An 18,337-nucleotide genomic window follows, 5' to 3' on the forward strand; every position below is an offset into this window, starting at 1 on the left:
GTGTGTGTGTGTGTGTGTGTGTGTGTGTGTGTATGTGTGTGTGTGTGAAGGTGTTTGTAAGTGTGTATGTTTATAGAGTAATGTATTTTGATGCCCTTCCCACCCAGTACATTTCACATTGCCATATTTTACAAGGGATCTTGATGTAATCACCTTAGACATACCTTGTGACACTATTAACTCCTATAAGCTCAGTGGCATATCTGATAACTATGTAACACTGTAGTATAAATAACTAGATAAGTAGGGGTTCTAATCTCAATACTGGCAACTTTGATACTGTGTGTATGTGTGTGTGTGTGTGTGTGTGTGTGTGTGTGTGTGTGTGTGTGTGTGTGTGTGTGTGTGTGTGTGTGTGTGTGTGTGTGTGTGTGTGTGTGTGTGTGTGTGTGTGTGTGTGTGTGTGTGTGTGAGAGAGAGAGAGACTCACATCAGTGTGTGTGTTTGGGTGAGACTCATATCCTCTGGGGGTGTGGGTTATATCATTTTGAGGTTTGTACCACCCAGCACACATCCCATTGCCCTACTTTACAAGGCTTGCTGATGTCAATCATCCTAGATGTACCTGTATACACTTGTCAGCCCTCTAAGCACTGTGGCATGTGCAATAACTACATAATACTATAATGGAAATAGTTAGATAGGTAGGGCTTCTAATCTCAATACCGACAACTATAGTAGTTTGTGAATCGTATCCCCTGTGGCTGTTGTGTATGTAGGTTATAGCATTTTAAGGCCTGTTGACCCCTTACCCATGACATTACTTTAAAGACCCTTTTAATGGCACTTGCCTGACATGCACCATGTAACACTATACAGCCCATTTCAGTCATCTGTTGAGATGTACATGGGATATCCACGTTTGCAACCTGTATGTGGTCTGTGTACCCTGACAATGAACATTCCTGTGATGTCAATGGCAAACATGTCACAGTTACCATACTGACACACATGCTAACATCAGACATCGTACCTGACTGACACATCATGCTGATACAAAGTCTGCCACACTATCACTTGTGCAAGTATGTAGGAGTAGTAGACGAGACCATTCGCTATGTCTGGTTTGTTATCCCATAATCCATGAAGGCATTTGCAAGAGTACTTGTTGTAAGAGGTTGTGTGTTATGTCCCAGGCATATAATGTATGTAGAGCATGGCATGTGTACGCAGCACTATAGTACATACAAGTGGATATGTAGGGTTACTAATATGTCTATTGGTAACTGTGTATGTGTTTCTGTATGCACAGCTCCTTTGGCTGTCTTCAGTGTGTGTATGTGATGGCTATACCATTTTGTGTGCCTCTTCCACCCTGCAAACTCCCCCATTGCCAACCTAGTGTCGGCCCATACAGATGTCATCCACCGTATAAGCATAGTTACACAGTTTCTAACACCAAGCCGCTGTGGTGCAATGGTCATATAACTGTGTATTGTACATTAATAGATGGGTAGGTCATCTACTCTGATAAATGTCACCTCCATATGCATGTGTGTCTCAATGCATGTCCCCATGCAGTGGTGTGCGTGTGTGTGTGTGTGTGTGTGTGTGTGTGTGTGTGTGTGTGTGTGTGTGTGTGTGTGTGTGTGTGTGATGGCTTTAAGATGCTAAGGGCCTCTGAACCCACCATTGCCAATCCTAACAGTCCCTGCAATTGTCACCCACTTCAATAGTAGTAGCAGACACTACCACACTACAGTACTGCTATGGTATCTGTGTTATGTATCTTGTGCTATCATTCATAAGACTGTGCAGGTAGCCACCATAGCACTCCTACAGTGTCATCCTCTTTGGTAATATCTGACCACATAGTCATCTCCCCTGCCCCCCTTTACAGTGTTAGTTAGGACCAGGTACAAGATATTTCCACCTGTCATAGGAGTGTTGACCGGCTGATCCACTGCATTGCCACTGACAAAGCCGAGGAATCTCTGTGTGTTCATGTTCAGGTGGCATAGGTAATGCACACTATGGTTGGTTATTTGAAGTCACCCAGGAGCAGGGTCGATGATTGAATCCTGACAGATTCCAGCAAGTCCCAATAGGTGTGGTGGGTGGCCATAGTCATGGTTGGAGGCCTGTAGCTAGCTATGATTTGAGTAGGTGTTTTGTCACCTGTTAACTGCACTTGGGATGTCTCCCATGTGTCATACTGTTTGGCCATCATGGAGGTGTGTATGTGTATGATAATGTTCAACACTCCACCTCCTGTGGCTTTGCAGGCCTCCATTTGGGGTCTAAATGTATAATGGGATGAGTAACCTGGAAAGGTTAGTGTGCTTTACACAGCTACAAGGCAGGTGTCAGTGACTGCACAAATGTTGGCATCCTACAGGACAAGGTATGCTTGCATTGACATGGGTTTCATGGTGAGACACCTAGCTCCTGTTAGAGCAAATCATCTGCATAAAGGTAAAGATCACTGGTGGGCAAAGGCCAGAAAATAGTGTCACTGTATGAATCTAGCTGAAACATATTTAGTTGCCAGCAAAGACAGTGGAACATTCACAGGTCTACTCTGCAAGATATGACATCTGACAATCAAATGTATGCTACTATGTTATGACTTCAGTCTTTAATGGGTTGCCAGTGATGTGCCAGACAATACACAACTGTATGAGGCATTGACTACAAATATGAGGCAGACATGTGGTCAGTCTGCAAAACTCTGGACAGTTGTCAGATATAGGCTCAGTATACCACATACAGTTCAACACACACTTATGCACCTGTTGTGTACTATGCACATACCCTATATAAGTCTCTTACATTTGTAAGACAAGCATATGTATCACAGTAGCATTCACAGGTGACATATGAATAATTACAACATCCCAGGTAGCTGGCCTAGCAGTTTCACACTCAGTATTGGACAACAGATGCTCCAGTAGGAGTTATACATGAGCTGACCTTTGCTGGGGTGACTCAGGGGCCAGAGATGTGATCCATGTCAATACAGACAGGGCAAGTGGGAATGACCATAGGTTCTGGACAGCAGCATGTGAGTCCAACAGGTCTTGTTGTGGCCTAGTGTTCAATATCCTATTTGACATTATTGCATCCCCTCTTCTGCATTCAATTACAAGCTTACATGAATGATATACCTGTTATAGTGCTGAAGTGTTTCCTCACAACAACGCAAATGGTAAGGTTTGTGTAGTTGCAGTCTGTCTTTGTGTAGATGGCTTCAGACTTGTGTTGCATAGGCAGCAGCTTGCCTTTTGTAGGTAATGCTCATGAGCAGGTGATGGCCTGTGCACCATTTGGTGTCTACCACTTGCTACATGCATTCAGAGCAGCTGTGTTGCCTTTCCATTAGCCAATGCCATAGCAAAACAGTGCTATAATTAAGTCCTTCATGTGGGCCTTGCCCCTTTTCCTTGCCTGTGTGGGGGACATTATGGAGGTGGTGTGGGAGCTACAGCTACACAGACAGTAGGTGGGAATACCTCTCAGGACAGGAGATGTGGAGGCAGCCCAACAACATGGGGGCAAAGCACCAGAATTGGGTACAGATTGTAAGTATTGCTGTTATACACATAGAGGATTGCTAGATTAACAGGATTTGTCTGGGCATGCATTTTCTGCTTGACTTGACGTCTGACAGTGATACGTCTCTGACATACCTCTCAACTGTCCTGATGTCCACAGACTGCCCAGATGTGCCTGTTATGTTTGGTCTGTTCCTGAGACAACTTCTGTTTCTGAGAAATCAGTAGGATAATGTGAGGATTGTAGTCAGTAAATCTTGACATCCATCAGTGTTTCAGACATCATATCCTTCAGGGATTTTATATTACAACAAACCCTGTAACACCAGCAACTGTTTCAATTTATAACACCATTATGTGAGATATGTCCCTCTTTGTGTCCCCCTGTCCCCCAAGTATGTCTTGCTTTGTCCGGATGTCTTGCAGTAAGAGGTTCAGAGGTATGGTATATCATTATTTAGTGACTGCACTCAAGGTATGATCCCGGTGACTTAGCAGACTCCTGGAAGTGATATGCAGCAGTGGCCATAAATATGGTCCCACACCTTGGACATTCTGTGGAAATCTGTACAGATGAGAGTTATGTATGTCTGATCATTGTTAACAGACTGCCAAGACTGTGTAGCAGTGTTGTGTGTAAATGTTTGTTGGGCTGAATAGGGAGAGTAGCAGATGTGAGTGTCATAGATCCTTTTCTATCTGTGCATGCTGTTACAGTCACTGGTGGTCTATCAGGTGTATATGTTTGTAGGGGCAGACTAAGAAATGTCCTGTAACACCTCAGGATTCCCAGTAGACTGTGAATTGGACCAGTATATGTTGGTGTAGTGTGTGACTGGCAATCAGGATATGTTTATTCAAACAGATGTTCTACTCTACAGTTCATTTGGGGTACTGGTGTGTTGCTGTGATTGTGGTGCAAATGGCTGTGGGTGGACATTTTTGCACCAATATCTGCTTTGCCCCTACAGTTCCATCCCTGTAATGCATGATATATTTGGAAATACATGGGTAATTCCCCAGAGCTGATTTGCGGTAGTGTCGTATTGGTTTTACTGTGGTTCAAAAGGTGCTGGGTGAAATGGTGCTGTCACTGTTTTTTCTAATCTGTTACATGACTGCAGTCATACCTCTCCACTGTCCAGATGTCTAGACACTGTCCATATCAGTGGCTCATATGTTTGGTCTGTTGCCCATAATAGTTGTGGGTTTCTGAAAAATCACAGGGATGATGTAAGCATTGACATCAGTAAATCATGGCATATTTATTTATGTTTCAGACATGGAATCTATCAAGAATTATATGTTAAATCAAACCATGCTACTCTAGCAGTCTTCTATGCGTATAACAGTCATATTTCAAAGCTGTCACTATTGTTTGCCCTTTATCCCCCCCACTCTGTCAGGCTTTTTGCAGATGTCTTGCAGTTAGAGGTTGGTTTTATATATATGTGTGTGTATATATAGATATAGATATAGATATATATATATATATATATATATATATATATATATATATATATATATATATGTGTGTGTGTGTGTGTGTGTGTGTGTGTGTGTGTGTGTGTGTGTTTATATATACATATATATGTATATATGACTTTGGATATATATTTTCCCGTATGTTAAATGACTGTAGTGCATGATATATTTGTAAAAATATTACAAATTCCTACAACTCAGATGGTGTATAGGTACATTGCTGTGATTGTATTGCACAGGATCCTGGTTTCAATTTTTGGAAGCAATACAGTTTGTCATTAATCTTAAATGACCAGAATTCATGATATGCTTGTAAAAGCATTACAGAGCCCTATAGCTCAGATGGTGTAGTGGTATGTTGCTGTGATTGTACTGCACAGCATCCCATGTTTGAGATTTGTCGGGGCTGATTATTTTGCTGCTGGGTAGAACAAGGGCTGAAGGAGACAGAGTGATTAAGGCACTTTTAACCAGTTGTAAGCGGGTTTGCATGGTTTTGCTCAGAGCTAAGTGATTCTAAGAGATGGTTAAACCCTCTTAGCTTCACTTACCATAGCTTGCTCCCACTTACACCCGCGCTAATTTTAATTAAAGAAAAGAAAAAAGGTGAAAGGAAAGTGGTGAAATGGGGGCAAGCAGAGAGTAAAACATTAGGAAAAACAGCTAGGGATGTGCAGCACGGGTATAGGAAAGAACCACAGCTCTACATTTCTTTTGCAGCAACAGCTGTGAATAATGTGTAGAACTTGGAATTTACAGCCTCACACCCCACAGGGAGGGGTGTTGGCAACAGACATTTCTAGAATAATTTGTGGGTAGATTGATTAATTTCACTGTACATGGGGGTGAAATGTAGAGCTATGTATGGGGCACTAATATTTTTGACGGGCAGATGCATTTTTTTAGGTGAGAGTGGGATGTTGGGGAAGGGCTTTACATATGTTTGGGGAGGTAGGTTGGGTAGGATAGGTAGCATTTGCAGACAGACAAGATACACAAGACAGCAGACAGGGGTGGTATATGACACATGAGGGGGTAAACAACTTGGATGGGGAGGGTGGTTGGGAATCAGAGGCCCATGAGCTCCCAAATGGATACAGTAGTCCCCACCCATGGGCAGTCACCACTGCACCTTCACAGCCCCAAAGGTGGCTGTGCTGGTGGCTGGACAAGAGGTGCAGCCTGCCCCTCAAGGTGTGTCAGGCAGCCCTCCATCTGTCAGAGCTGCCCACCCAACTCAGAGTGGATGACACTGCGCACCATACCTCAGAACTGTTGGCTGGTGAGGGGCTCCTCTCCATGCCCGCACCCAGAGGGGACGGGCCTCATCCCCTTAGGTGGTTCCATCCAAAGGTAGTGCAGGACCATTGGAGGAGGATGTTCCAGGTTGGGTCCCATATGTGCTGGGGCCCGGTGCCATGGCCAGATAGGGTGGGACAGGCAGATCTGCCAGGATCTGCCTTCCCAAATGTGCTATGGTGTTGTGATTTTCCAAGAAATATTGGTTAGTTATGAACAACACATTTCAAAATTAGTTATGACAGCATGCATGAGTGTTCCCATTAACCCAAACCAACAGATTTGAAACAGTTGCATAGCAAACAGAACACATGTATAAATGAAAAACCAGTAAGCATTTTAACAGCATGTGAGTTACAATGATGGCAACAGCCACCAATAATGGTATTTGAACAAGGTATGTTAATATGCAACCATTGAAATATATGAGCAATAATAGAACACATGTCCCAACAATAAGTTTTGAGAATAACATACCCATAGTATATAAATAATAAATATTGATGCAGATGATGGGGGGGGGATACAAAGTCCATTAACAACTGTATTGGCTTCTATTTTTCACAACAGTACTGCTCAATACTCTACATGTCTGCCCTAACTTTACATCTACCTATGGCCCATAGATTTTGTGGCGCATACATACCTGTTAGACTGTCAGCCTGTAATGGTATGGGGTAGACTGGGCTACTTTACTGGAGGGGGCTTGTACATGTCAGGGTTACATACTTGACATAGAAGGGGTACCCTGCAATGATCTTGTGTGAGTCTGCTACTAGCATAGTTCACCTGGATTTCTATTTGTGTCCAAGGTGACTAGCAGTAGTGACCACTAGCCATGACAGTGTGACACTTGAGAGACATGTATCAGGAAGAGGGCATGGCATATGTACCTATCCTGCTGACATTTGCGGGCATATGGGGTTGGACAGTGGAACAGTTGTACACGGTGTATCAGTATACCCTTCATACAGCTACTACATACATTACTTTACCTGTAAGACATGTGGAGGAAATATCTGTTAACACCTTCTGAATGTTTCTACAAATATTCAGGTCTATTAGTATACCCTTCATACAGCTACTATACACATTTCTCTACCTGTAAGAGCTGTGGAGAAAATATATGTTACCACTTTCTGACTGTTTCGCTGTGAAGAAAATATATGTTACCACTTTCTGACTGTTTCTACTCATATTCAGGTGTATTACTATACCCTTCCTAAAGCTACTACACACATTTCTTTACCTGTGAGACCTGTGGGGGAAATATCTGTTAATACTTTCTGAGTGTTTCTACAAATACTCAGGACTTCTATTATGTATATATGCACACATCTCAGTACCACTGATTCAAACTGTGTCTAGGTGTGCTAAAATGAACAACAATGCTGGTTTCCATCACACTGAGTTACTTGGGAACTGTTGTTTCTTGTCTGACTGATTTCTGACTAATACTCTCTGGGTCGGACAGTCTGACCTTGTAATCCTGATATTCATTCATTGCAGATAGTTATTGTACTGTGTATTACTTCTTTGAAATAATACAATCTGGAAAGCAAATGTTAACACAAGACTGCAATGCATACTAGCTGTTTCCCAGAACAGCCTCAGTTATTTCATGCTGTCAATGCCATTTCTACAACAACATACTAGAGTAAACAAAACAGTTTGTTGTATATTTTTATTATAGTGAAAAGACACTTTTATTAATGGACATCCTGTGGATAAGTATTAGTGTAACAAACATGTTTTATTCATTAGACACAGTACACAATATACCTACTGACAGTAAACAATGTACTCTTTCTACTGTATGGCACTATATACTGTAAGATAAATCTGTACTCACCAGCCTGTCAGCACATCCTTGTCAGTCTGTTAGCATGGGCACTGATGTTTATAGCATTCTGTTCTGCAGCTGTAGGGGTGAGAAACAAATATTATGCATACCTGTCTATCACATACTCAGGCTAGAATTTGGTACAGCTCTATCTGGGATACTTACAAACTGGTGGAGTATGACGGTCCCGAGCATCTTGGATCCTTTGGCCCAAGAGCTCCCCCTTCCTATGTTTTAGGTTGACATAATGATGCAGTCCCTGCTCACCAGTTCAGGGGATTCCAGTAGCACTGTTGAGGTTGCATGCCAGATGGTCCCAGGCCTTTGCTTTATACTGAGAGCCCTGGTACTGGCCCTGCAGCAGTCTGTCATCATGGTGTTCTACGAGGAGTCCAGCCATGACCCAGGACTCCAGGATGCCACAACACTGTGCCTGAAAGTGCGCTCCCTCTCCAATGCCAGACATGTTCCTGCAGAGATCAAACTAAACAGGTTATGGCTGTATTCCCATCTGCACAGTTTAAATAAGGCCATATTCCCACCCTTTGCCATCATTGGACCATTTCAAAAATGCTGAGCACAGCTTAGCAATGTGCAAACCTGCTAAGCTGGGTTGAACAGTGCTTAAAGGGGTAATTGCTGAGCATTGCTTAACAGTGCGCACATCCATTTAGCTGAACTTACTGCTGCTTAGCATTCACATTTAAACAATGCTTACACTGACTAAGCATAGCTGAGCACTGCTAACCATTGCTCAATTTTCATTTAAAAATATCAGGATAATGACTTCATTAATCATTACTGACATATTAGCAAGTGTATATGATTTACTTTACATGACATCCCTCTATGTGCTTTCATTACATTACCATGGGGTGTGACTATACTGTATGGACACTTGTGTATGCATGGGTGATTACACATGTTATATGGACTCACACTTAAATTTTAGACCAGTTACACTACCCTGGTTGATAAATATCAATTACTACATAATTTAAAATTAAAATAATAGTTTTAACACTGCTTTCCCATGTAAAAGTAAAGTGCCTGTCTTGGTACTCAAACTGTGAATGCCTGCATGCAAAGTCAGGACTCTTAACTATTATGCTATCTCAGTGTGAGGATTTCAGCTGTATATTTTTATTTATCTCCTATGAGATGTTCCAGCAATGCTGAAGAGAGGGCCATAACGGGCACACCTGCTCAGCTACGCTTAAAAAATCATAAACCCACTTTATTTACATGTATCTGTACTCCTTGTCAGTCACAGTAAGGGAAATTGTAAAGGGACACATACTGCAGGAACAGATTTTAATTATTAGTCTTATAAAGTTAGGAAGTGTGACTGTGGTTTTCTAGCAAATCATTGGCAAATCACTTGGGGTTTAAGTCAGAACATACTGACAGACATTTGGATTTTAGACTTTATACCCTTCAAGAAATCTGTGCTACTGCAAACCTTTTATTCTATCAGCTTTCCTGGGTTTGTCAGTGCAATATTTAGAGAGTGTCCCTATTTTTGTGCCTTTGTCCTCCCATTATTTATGACTTTCTACAGCTTTCTTGCTCTAGGAGGTTGAGAATTATGTGAGGCAGGCATCTGGGCGTTCTGAGGAAACCTGTACAGTTGACGGCTATGGCTGTATGGCACTTTTACAATACAGTGGGTGTGTGACAAAACCTATCACACACCCCCTGCATTGTTTCTTGCTCCCCTATCCTTTTCAGTGTCCGCAGACATTGAAATACTCATTTTATTTCATTTCAATGTCTGCGGACACTGAAATACTTTTAAAAACTGCTGTATGGCACTTTCTGAGTGCAGAGGGCATGTTAGATGTGCATGCACTGCTTAGACAAGCCCCCTGTACTCAGTGTCCACATAGCAATAACAGTAGCATGCCTTTATGAATATGCAAGGCACGCTTCTGCTATGGCTGCGCTTGCACAGGTACGGTCCTCTCCATGTCAGAGTAATGCTATTTTGATATGGAGTTTATTGAATCCCAGGGCTTATGTTTTATTTTTTTTATTTTATTTTTATACTTTTTATGAGTGGCCATTGTGGTGCAGTGGTTAGCATTGCTGCCTCACAGCAAGAGGTTCTCCAGTTCGATCCTCAGCATGGGTTTCCTCCGGGTGCTCCGATTTCCTCCCACATCCCAAAGACATGCTGTAGGTGGATTGGACACTCTAAATTGGCCCTAGGTGTGAGTGTGTGCATGTGTGTGCCTTCTGTGGAAGGTTGAGCGCCGGGCTGGCAACTCGACACCGTAAAACTCTACTGCCAATCATGAGCGGACAGGTGATCCACTGTGATGACCCCAAACTGGGAAAAGCCGAAAGAAGAAGAATATTTTTATACTTTTTGTAACACCTTTATTAAATTATCACTTAAGATATCGGCAAACATATACTTACATAAAATAAACAAATCATTTTAAGATTATCCTAGGTGCAACTACTATAAATCACATTTGTTTTTTATAACTACAATTAATCCAACATTGCGTAAATTGCTCAATTCCTGCTTTTCCTTAAATCTCACTCTTCCTCCTCCAAAACATTATTCTGCATGTATTGCTCCTACAATTTCCATTTTTTTTCTATGAAATTTGTCCTGTCCCTTTTCTAAGGATCATACTTCCAGTCCTTTTATCTCTGTTACAATAGTCAGTGCTTCAAATATAGTTGGTTTCGACTTTGATTTCCATTTTTTAGTAGTTGTGTTTTTGGTAGCAACAGGAATTAAACTTAACAAGGCCTTACTATGTCTAGGCAGTTCAAATCCAGTGTCCCAGTTAAACAGAATCCTTTCCTTAGTTACACCCATTTGCTCATCCAATAGTTCTGGCAGTGTACTCTGTAGGGAATGTTTAAAAATCTGCCAAGTTATTATACTCCTGAAACACATGTTCTATGCAAACACTTCCAAGCAAAAATCCTAAACCTTCCAGACATTGTTGCATACTTGGGAGCCATATGTATGCCCTTCCATTGTTCCCTTGTAAGTTGCTTATCCAGTCTCTCTTCTCAATCTTTTCTAACTCCTCTTATTGATTCTTATGGTTATTTATGCAATATTTTATATCCCTTCTAATTATCCATTTTTAACAGTAGCTTCTTTTCAAGATTCAACTAAAAACTCAACCAGAGCAGGTCTTTCATTTAAAGATTCTGCTATCCTTTTCTGTCTGCTTTCACTCTGATATCATTCCCTTTTTATGGAAGGCAGTCTCTGGTCAGCAGTTCAAATGCGTTCTTGGCCTCTTCCCATTCTATTACATTTCTCTAGTTATTTGCTCCCAGTACCTTGGTTCCTTTGTCAGTTTTCTCCAATAAATTCCTGCCCCCTCTTCCCTATTTTCTGTATCCTAATTGCAGTCATCCCTATCAGCAAAATATCATGCTGGCTTAGTTCAAAAATATTTTCTGATACTTATGAGTATAATATTTTGCATGGCTTTTGTTATTCTCCTTAAGGATCTGCATCTAATATCTCACTCTCTTCTTATTTCTTGAATTTTCTGTGGTTTCATCATCATCCATTCCTACTTTGATGTATAGCTTTCTGCTTGTGTTATGTATATGAGCCTTAAATGTGTAGCTCTAAAATACCCTTCCGATCAGGCAATCCTAAACCACCTTGTTCTGTTGGAAGGTTCAACATATCCCACTTGACCCTTGCCCTCTTCCCCTCCCAGATAAATTAATTAATTCAGCTCTTTATTAATTATTGTCCACAACTTTTCCTCTGCTTGATAAAAATATGCCAGACCTATATATAAAACTAAAGGGACTAAAAAGCTTTCACTATTTGTATCTTGCTATCCATCTCCATAAACAAGAGTGTCTAGTTTCTTAACTTTTGTATTATCTTTTGTTTAGTCTTTTCCCACATATCCTTAACTGCCAAAACAGAAGCCTTTTAAATCTGTATTCTTAAATACTTAATTTTATCATGTCCCTATAAAAAATGGGTATTGCTGGACCAATTCATGTGTGGGTACATAGCTTACAGCTACAGCCTTTGTTTTATTTTTATTAATTTTATATCCCGAAAACACTTGAAACTGTCTGAAGATGTTCCACAACACTGAGATGTCCTTTTTTGGTTTTATCAGGTACAAAGTAATGTCATATGCAAATAAAACCAACTTTTCTTGATTACCATATCTGTTATATCCTTGAATTTCTGATTCTCTTTTTTTTTTTTTTTTTTTTGCCAATGGCTCTAAATATAATACAAATAACAAAGACGAGGGATGGCAACCTTGCCTAGTTAGCAAAGCCTTTATATTTGGTGTATTCACCAAATGCATCAGTAACATCACTTTCTAGGCAAAACAGAACACCTTTTGCCATTCTTATTGTAAAAGTATCCTAATGCAGTCAGTTATCCGATATTGCTAAATACATATTTTTAGAACGATCCACTTTTCTGCATCACAGTGACCATTATTGTAGACATCCAATGGTAGTTTGCAAGTAAATTTTTCCAAATTGTACATATTATTTCAGTATAATCAGAAGCTCTATCTTGAATATACCCATTCATCCATCCATCCATCCATCCATTTGTTCACCCATTTTCAGAAACCACTTCTTGTTATGAGGAGGTGGAGTCTATCTCAGTAAGCAGTATGTGCATATGACAGGAAACAATCTTTAATGGGATGTTGATTTACCTACCTGCTTGTCTTGTGGGGAAAAAAACATTATTTGTATAGCAGCAATTAAACAATAAAAAATAAATAAAAATTACTTGTATAGCAGCAACTGAAAATATATTTCAGAGTTTAATATCTTGTTACTTTCTGTCAATAGCATGTACCTCTGAATGCACATGCCCTGAATTTGACTTGTGCAAACTCTACATTTTTAATAAGATGCAGTTTTTGAATATTTCATGTAATTCAAATATAAGGAAACCAGTAAGTAGGTGCATGTCACCAGTGAAGACAACAATTAGGTGTAACCATCTGCTGTATGGATTTATTTGCATTTTTTATGAGGCATTTACATTTGTTGGACAAGTCTTAATGATAACGTAAGCTTATATGTTAGCTCTTATAACTGCAATTAAATGTATACTAAGAACTACAGGCTGTAGACGTCAGAGGAAACTGGATGATTCAATGAGTTGAACAAAAAAGAAACAAACAAAAACTTGGGATAGCAATAAAAATACAGAGAAAACAAGTTTATCATAGCTATCACCTCAATGTTTCTTTTCTGCAGTTTTGACTTTTCTGCATTTCTGTCAGCTGTGCATGTCTGTAATACCTTTCATACATTCTAATTACCCAGTGAACATTAAAGAGCAAAAGTATAAGCACATCTCAAGGCTGGTCAAACAATATCACATGGTTGAGTTGCTCCATGTCCAACTAGCCATGGGAAAAATCCATAAAATATTCTTGTTAGCTACACGTCCCCCACGCCATGAACAAGAAAATTGAGTCTATATTACAACATCGAATTTTCAGAACTTCAAATGTTCTAATATTGACCCCTATTAGGCGAAAGTTGAAAATAGCGAAGTGACAGAAAACCAAATTCTTTCCTAGGGAAAGAATTTGGTTGTCCGTTCCTGTCACTTTGCTATTTTCAGCACTGTGGTGGAAAGTTACGGGTTAGGTTCAGGTAAGTGTGCGAATGTGTGGACTTGAGGGTTAGGGCGGGGTAGGTGAGTTAGGGTTAGGGCGCGGGTGAGGTGTGTGTGCGATAGTGACGGACCTTATGGTTAGGGTTTAGGTTAAGGTAAGTGGGTAGATAGTGGTGTATGTACAGTTTAGTGTAGGGTTAGATGTAAGATTTTAGGTGTATGTGTGTGGATTGCTGTTTGTTTGGTATGCTTGTGTTGTGTGTATGTGTTTTGGAACAGCAAATTTTTTCCCTAGGAAAAAGTTTGCTGTTCTGTATGTTCGATGTTTTCAGCGTTCGCTGAATAGGGGTCGAAATTAGGACATTCAAAGTTCTGAAACTTTGATCTTCTAATATAGACCCAGAAAATCCATAGATCATACCTGAAGTTATTAGAATCACTCAACATCCAGCCTGATGCCATACTCATGGGTGATTTGAATTACCCTTCCATTAATTGGGAGGCATACATGACCACTAACATGAAAGCCCAAAGATTTTGTCACTTTGTAAACTCAAATGCTCTGGAGCAACTAATCTGCACTGTCATTAGGGGAACAAATATCTTAGATCTGGTAACTCACAAATATGGGAAGGTGCTGCACCCCCACTAGTGTGATGTCCTCACTTGTAATATCAGATCACAAAGTGGTCTTCCTTGAAATAAAGGTAAAACTAGTCTTCCAACCTAATCCCAAAAACTTTAAGAACTTCTCTAAGGTAAATTACCCCCATTAGGGAATGGCATAGCTAATTTCAAAGCTCCCCATAAATCCTGAAAACACTGAAACATATGCAGAGATGTACACAAAAGCCCTGCATGACTATATAAACAACCACATGGAAATGGCAATACCAGAGTGAAATAAACCTTGGTTAAACTGCAAAAACAAGACACCCTTGTGGACCCCTGGTATTAATAGGTTGTATAACAAAAGAAAGAAAATCCTGTTGAGAAGTAAGAGGGAATGTGCACAACAGAGCAAAAAGTCCCTCATTAGTCTAAACAAAGGAACCAGAGAACTATTCAAGTCTCTGAAAGCAAACTTTGAGGTAAAAATACCATCCAAAGCTAAGGATAACCATAAGGCATTTTTTTGTCCTCAGTCTTAAGGGCAACACCCAACAATGTGCGAAATTAGTTGTAGATGGCATCACCTATACTCACCCAGAAGATATAGCAAATCTGCTGGCTAATGAATTTAACTCAAATTTCACCTCCCCATCACCCCCAGTTCTCCCCCAAGAAATACCCACCACCACTCTGCCACCAATTTATTTATTATTTATTTATTTAACATCGCAATTATCACCAAAGAGCAGGTTGCCACTGCACTTTCTAAAGCTAAAAATATGGCTTCAATGGGGCCCGATGATATACCAGACTACCTCTTAAACAGCTTAAATCAGGACTTATCAGGCTCATTGATATCTTTACTTAACCACAGCCTCTGGACTAGCTTTATCCCGATGCAGTGGAGGATTGCAACAGTCATCCCTCTGCATAAAGAGGGATCATCTACTGATCCAGGAAATTACAGACCCATAAGTTTGACTGGTCTTATATGTAAGGCCATGGAAAGAATAATCATGGACCTGATAAATAATGGCATAGGAAACCTCCAAACACTAGACCCAACCCAATTTGGCGGCTCTGTCAAGGGCAGGTCATGCCTACTGAATCTGGTGGATTTCTTTGAGAAAGTCACTAAGGCCAAGGAGGAGAGTAAAACAGTACATAGCATCTACCTTGACCTGGTGAAGGCATTTGACATAATTATCAGCTCAGGTATTACAAATAAACTCACAAAACTGGGTGTAAATCCCTACATCACCAGATGGATAGCCAACTGTCTTACAGGCAAGGCACATGTGGTTAAGTTGGTGAATCCAGATCCAGCAAGAGGCCAGTTACTAGTGGTGTGCCACAGGCCTCAGGCCTCAGGCCATTTTAAGCCTAGCCAATTACCCCATTTAAGAATCAAACCCTGCACTTTGTGTCTGTAAGGTAAACACCTTAACCATTATACCAGACACCCACCCTGTGGTGATGGTCTACATTGGACAAATGATTGGTACCAGAACCATTGCTTAAAACTAAATGCAAAAAATGCATTAGAATACCCTTTGGGAAGTCAAATACCCCTGCAAATTACAACATCAATAGTACACCTCAAGAGTAGTCTCAGATTTAAGAGATCTAGCTACATAGATAAATAGATAGTAGCCTGAACTTTGACCACCATGTGTTCATAGTGGTGAGGAAGTCCTTGTATATGCCATAACTTATAAGTAAAGGTATGGCATCCAGTTGCAAGGAAATTACAGTCACGCTATACTCAGCCTCATTAGACCAATAATTGAGTACAATGCGCCATTTGTCATGTACTTGACTAGGCACTTACAGTAGCTGGACTGACCCCAGAGGTTCCTCAGAAAGAAACTATAGGGTTTAAGCAACATGTCCTATGCAGATAGACCAAAAGCCCTATCCCTTTTCTCTGTCTCCTACTGACAATTAAGGGGTGACCTATACCTGACCTACAAGGCACTCCCAAATCCAGCCCGATGGAGCTTTTATACATCCACAAGTCAAACAGCATGATGATCACCCAATCTAGGGATCTAAACTTAGCAACTCAAACAAAACATGCTGGAGAGACAGATATATGTCTCAGAGACTGCCCCTTCTTTGGAACAGGCTTCCTATTCACATTAAGCAGAGCTGTTCCCTGGCCCTAGTCAAAGCCGTTTAGATCAGAGGATAGGGAATCACAAATTCACACCTGGGGTAGTGCCTATGTCACTTACGGACTGGGGCAATCTGTAAGATACTCAAGGCATAGGCACAAATCCATGCCATCCTCTTGACCATAGGGGCCATATATTGGGTAAAATGATTATACTGGCTAGGCTTGTAAGGACTCTTAAGCCATTAACCAAGTAATCTCCTATGAACCTACGAATCAAACTGTCAATTCTCTCGGTTTTTATAACAGTACTTGTTATAAATAATCATTTTGTACACTGCCTGCAAAGCAGAAGACAACATGGGATTGTTCCTCACTAAATCAGTGCAAGGAACAACAGAAGTCTGCAACAGGAAGCTAAAATTAGCTTCAAAACTTTCAAACATTTGTTTGAAGAATATACTTAGAAGCATGCCATCCCATATAATGCCATAAGGAAAATATGAAACACAGAAGTCAAAAAGGGAAAGGGAGACATAAAGATAATGACTGACAGAATACTGTGGGAGTTTATGAGTCATTACTTCTATAAATTCTGTAGAGCATCCAGTTGTGTAAATATACAGGGAGGAACTGGAAAAGGCAAGGACACGCGAGAAAGTGTGCTGACATTTACCTGCTGTTAAAGGGAGACAGCTAAGAGTACATCAGTTGTTTAGTCAGGACAAGTCCTGGCAACTTTGCTTTCCTGATTTATTTTGTTTATTAACCACTCAGTTATGGCAAGCAAGATGTGAACTATTCATATGATGAACTCTCATATGTATTAGTGAAGCATTAAACTTGTACTGCTTCTATATGATTAATTAACTCAACTAAATTCTACATCTTCCATTATCATACGTGAATTACAAACATTAACGCTATAATGATTAGTAAATTAATAACTATAAATCTTTTTCACCTGGCAGATGCAGATTTCACAAGGATCACCAGGGGACCAGATTTGTCCGACTGGAAATTCAATTCCGTTGTCATCCACAGAACAACCTGATGATGAGGTAAAGACTACATTAGTGACATTGTAAAAACAGAAAATGAACACATTTGTTTAGTGAAACTATTAACAGAACTATTCATTTCAGTTAAGTAATACAGATGTTTGGATTTTACACCAATGTATGTCTTCATTTTTAAATTACTATTCAAATTAATGGAATTTACATGGATACAAATTGAGTCAGACTCTGCTGATTATGGTAACCTCCATTTTGAGAAAACTCACAATGTCAGCAGACCTCTCAACCTATCGGGGACAAATTTCAACAGAATCAGGGACAAGTCCAGAAAAAATCAGGGACACTTTTAAAATATTAGTGCTATTAACTTGAAACACTGACAGAATCAGAGCATATGAATTAATACACATTTTCTGAAGTAAAAGAAGTCTATAACTCTTAATTATTGTCATTATTCATTATGTGTAATTCACCACCTTTCCTCCAAAATTCACCAGTTTTAGGAGGGATTAAGAAGGACAGAGCTAAAATCTGAGTCAAAATCAGGGATGTCCCTGAAAATCAGGAATTGTTGGGAGGTATGAATGTCAGACAGAAACTGCATCAGCCACACTAGAATTTCAATTTCATAAACTACATGGAGGTAAAACAGAATCTTTAAGTGTAAGTTGGTAGTGCAGGCAGATTTACTGCTTGCTTAAAAATTAAGAAAGGCTGGCAAACTTTAATGACAGCACAAATGTATTTTGTATTTTTTTGAGGTGATCTTGGAGCAGGTTATATGTAATTAAGGTGTTGTGAATATAAGCATGCTCTATATGAGAAACATGGCATGAACAAACCCCTAAGTATATCACA

The 18,337-nt window shown here is 40.2% G+C and overlaps 1 protein-coding gene across 1 annotated transcript in view; it reads right to left on the minus strand.

Moving 5' to 3' along the window:
* VWCE (von Willebrand factor C and EGF domains) overlaps positions 1-18,337 on the minus strand; it is a 2,001,707-nt gene that overhangs the window by 445,078 nt on the left and 1,538,292 nt on the right. Inside the window, exon 18 of the mRNA XM_044059709.1 lies at positions 17,425-17,510. Within this exon, the coding sequence (XP_043915644.1) occupies positions 17,425-17,510 (86 nt within the window). The remainder of the gene's footprint in view (positions 1-17,424; positions 17,511-18,337) is intronic.

This window comes from Protopterus annectens, chromosome 17.part0, assembly GCF_019279795.1.
Source record: "Protopterus annectens isolate FY-2018-M chromosome 17.part0, PAN1.0, whole genome shotgun sequence".
NCBI classification, from domain to species: domain Eukaryota; kingdom Metazoa; phylum Chordata; order Ceratodontiformes; family Protopteridae; genus Protopterus; species Protopterus annectens.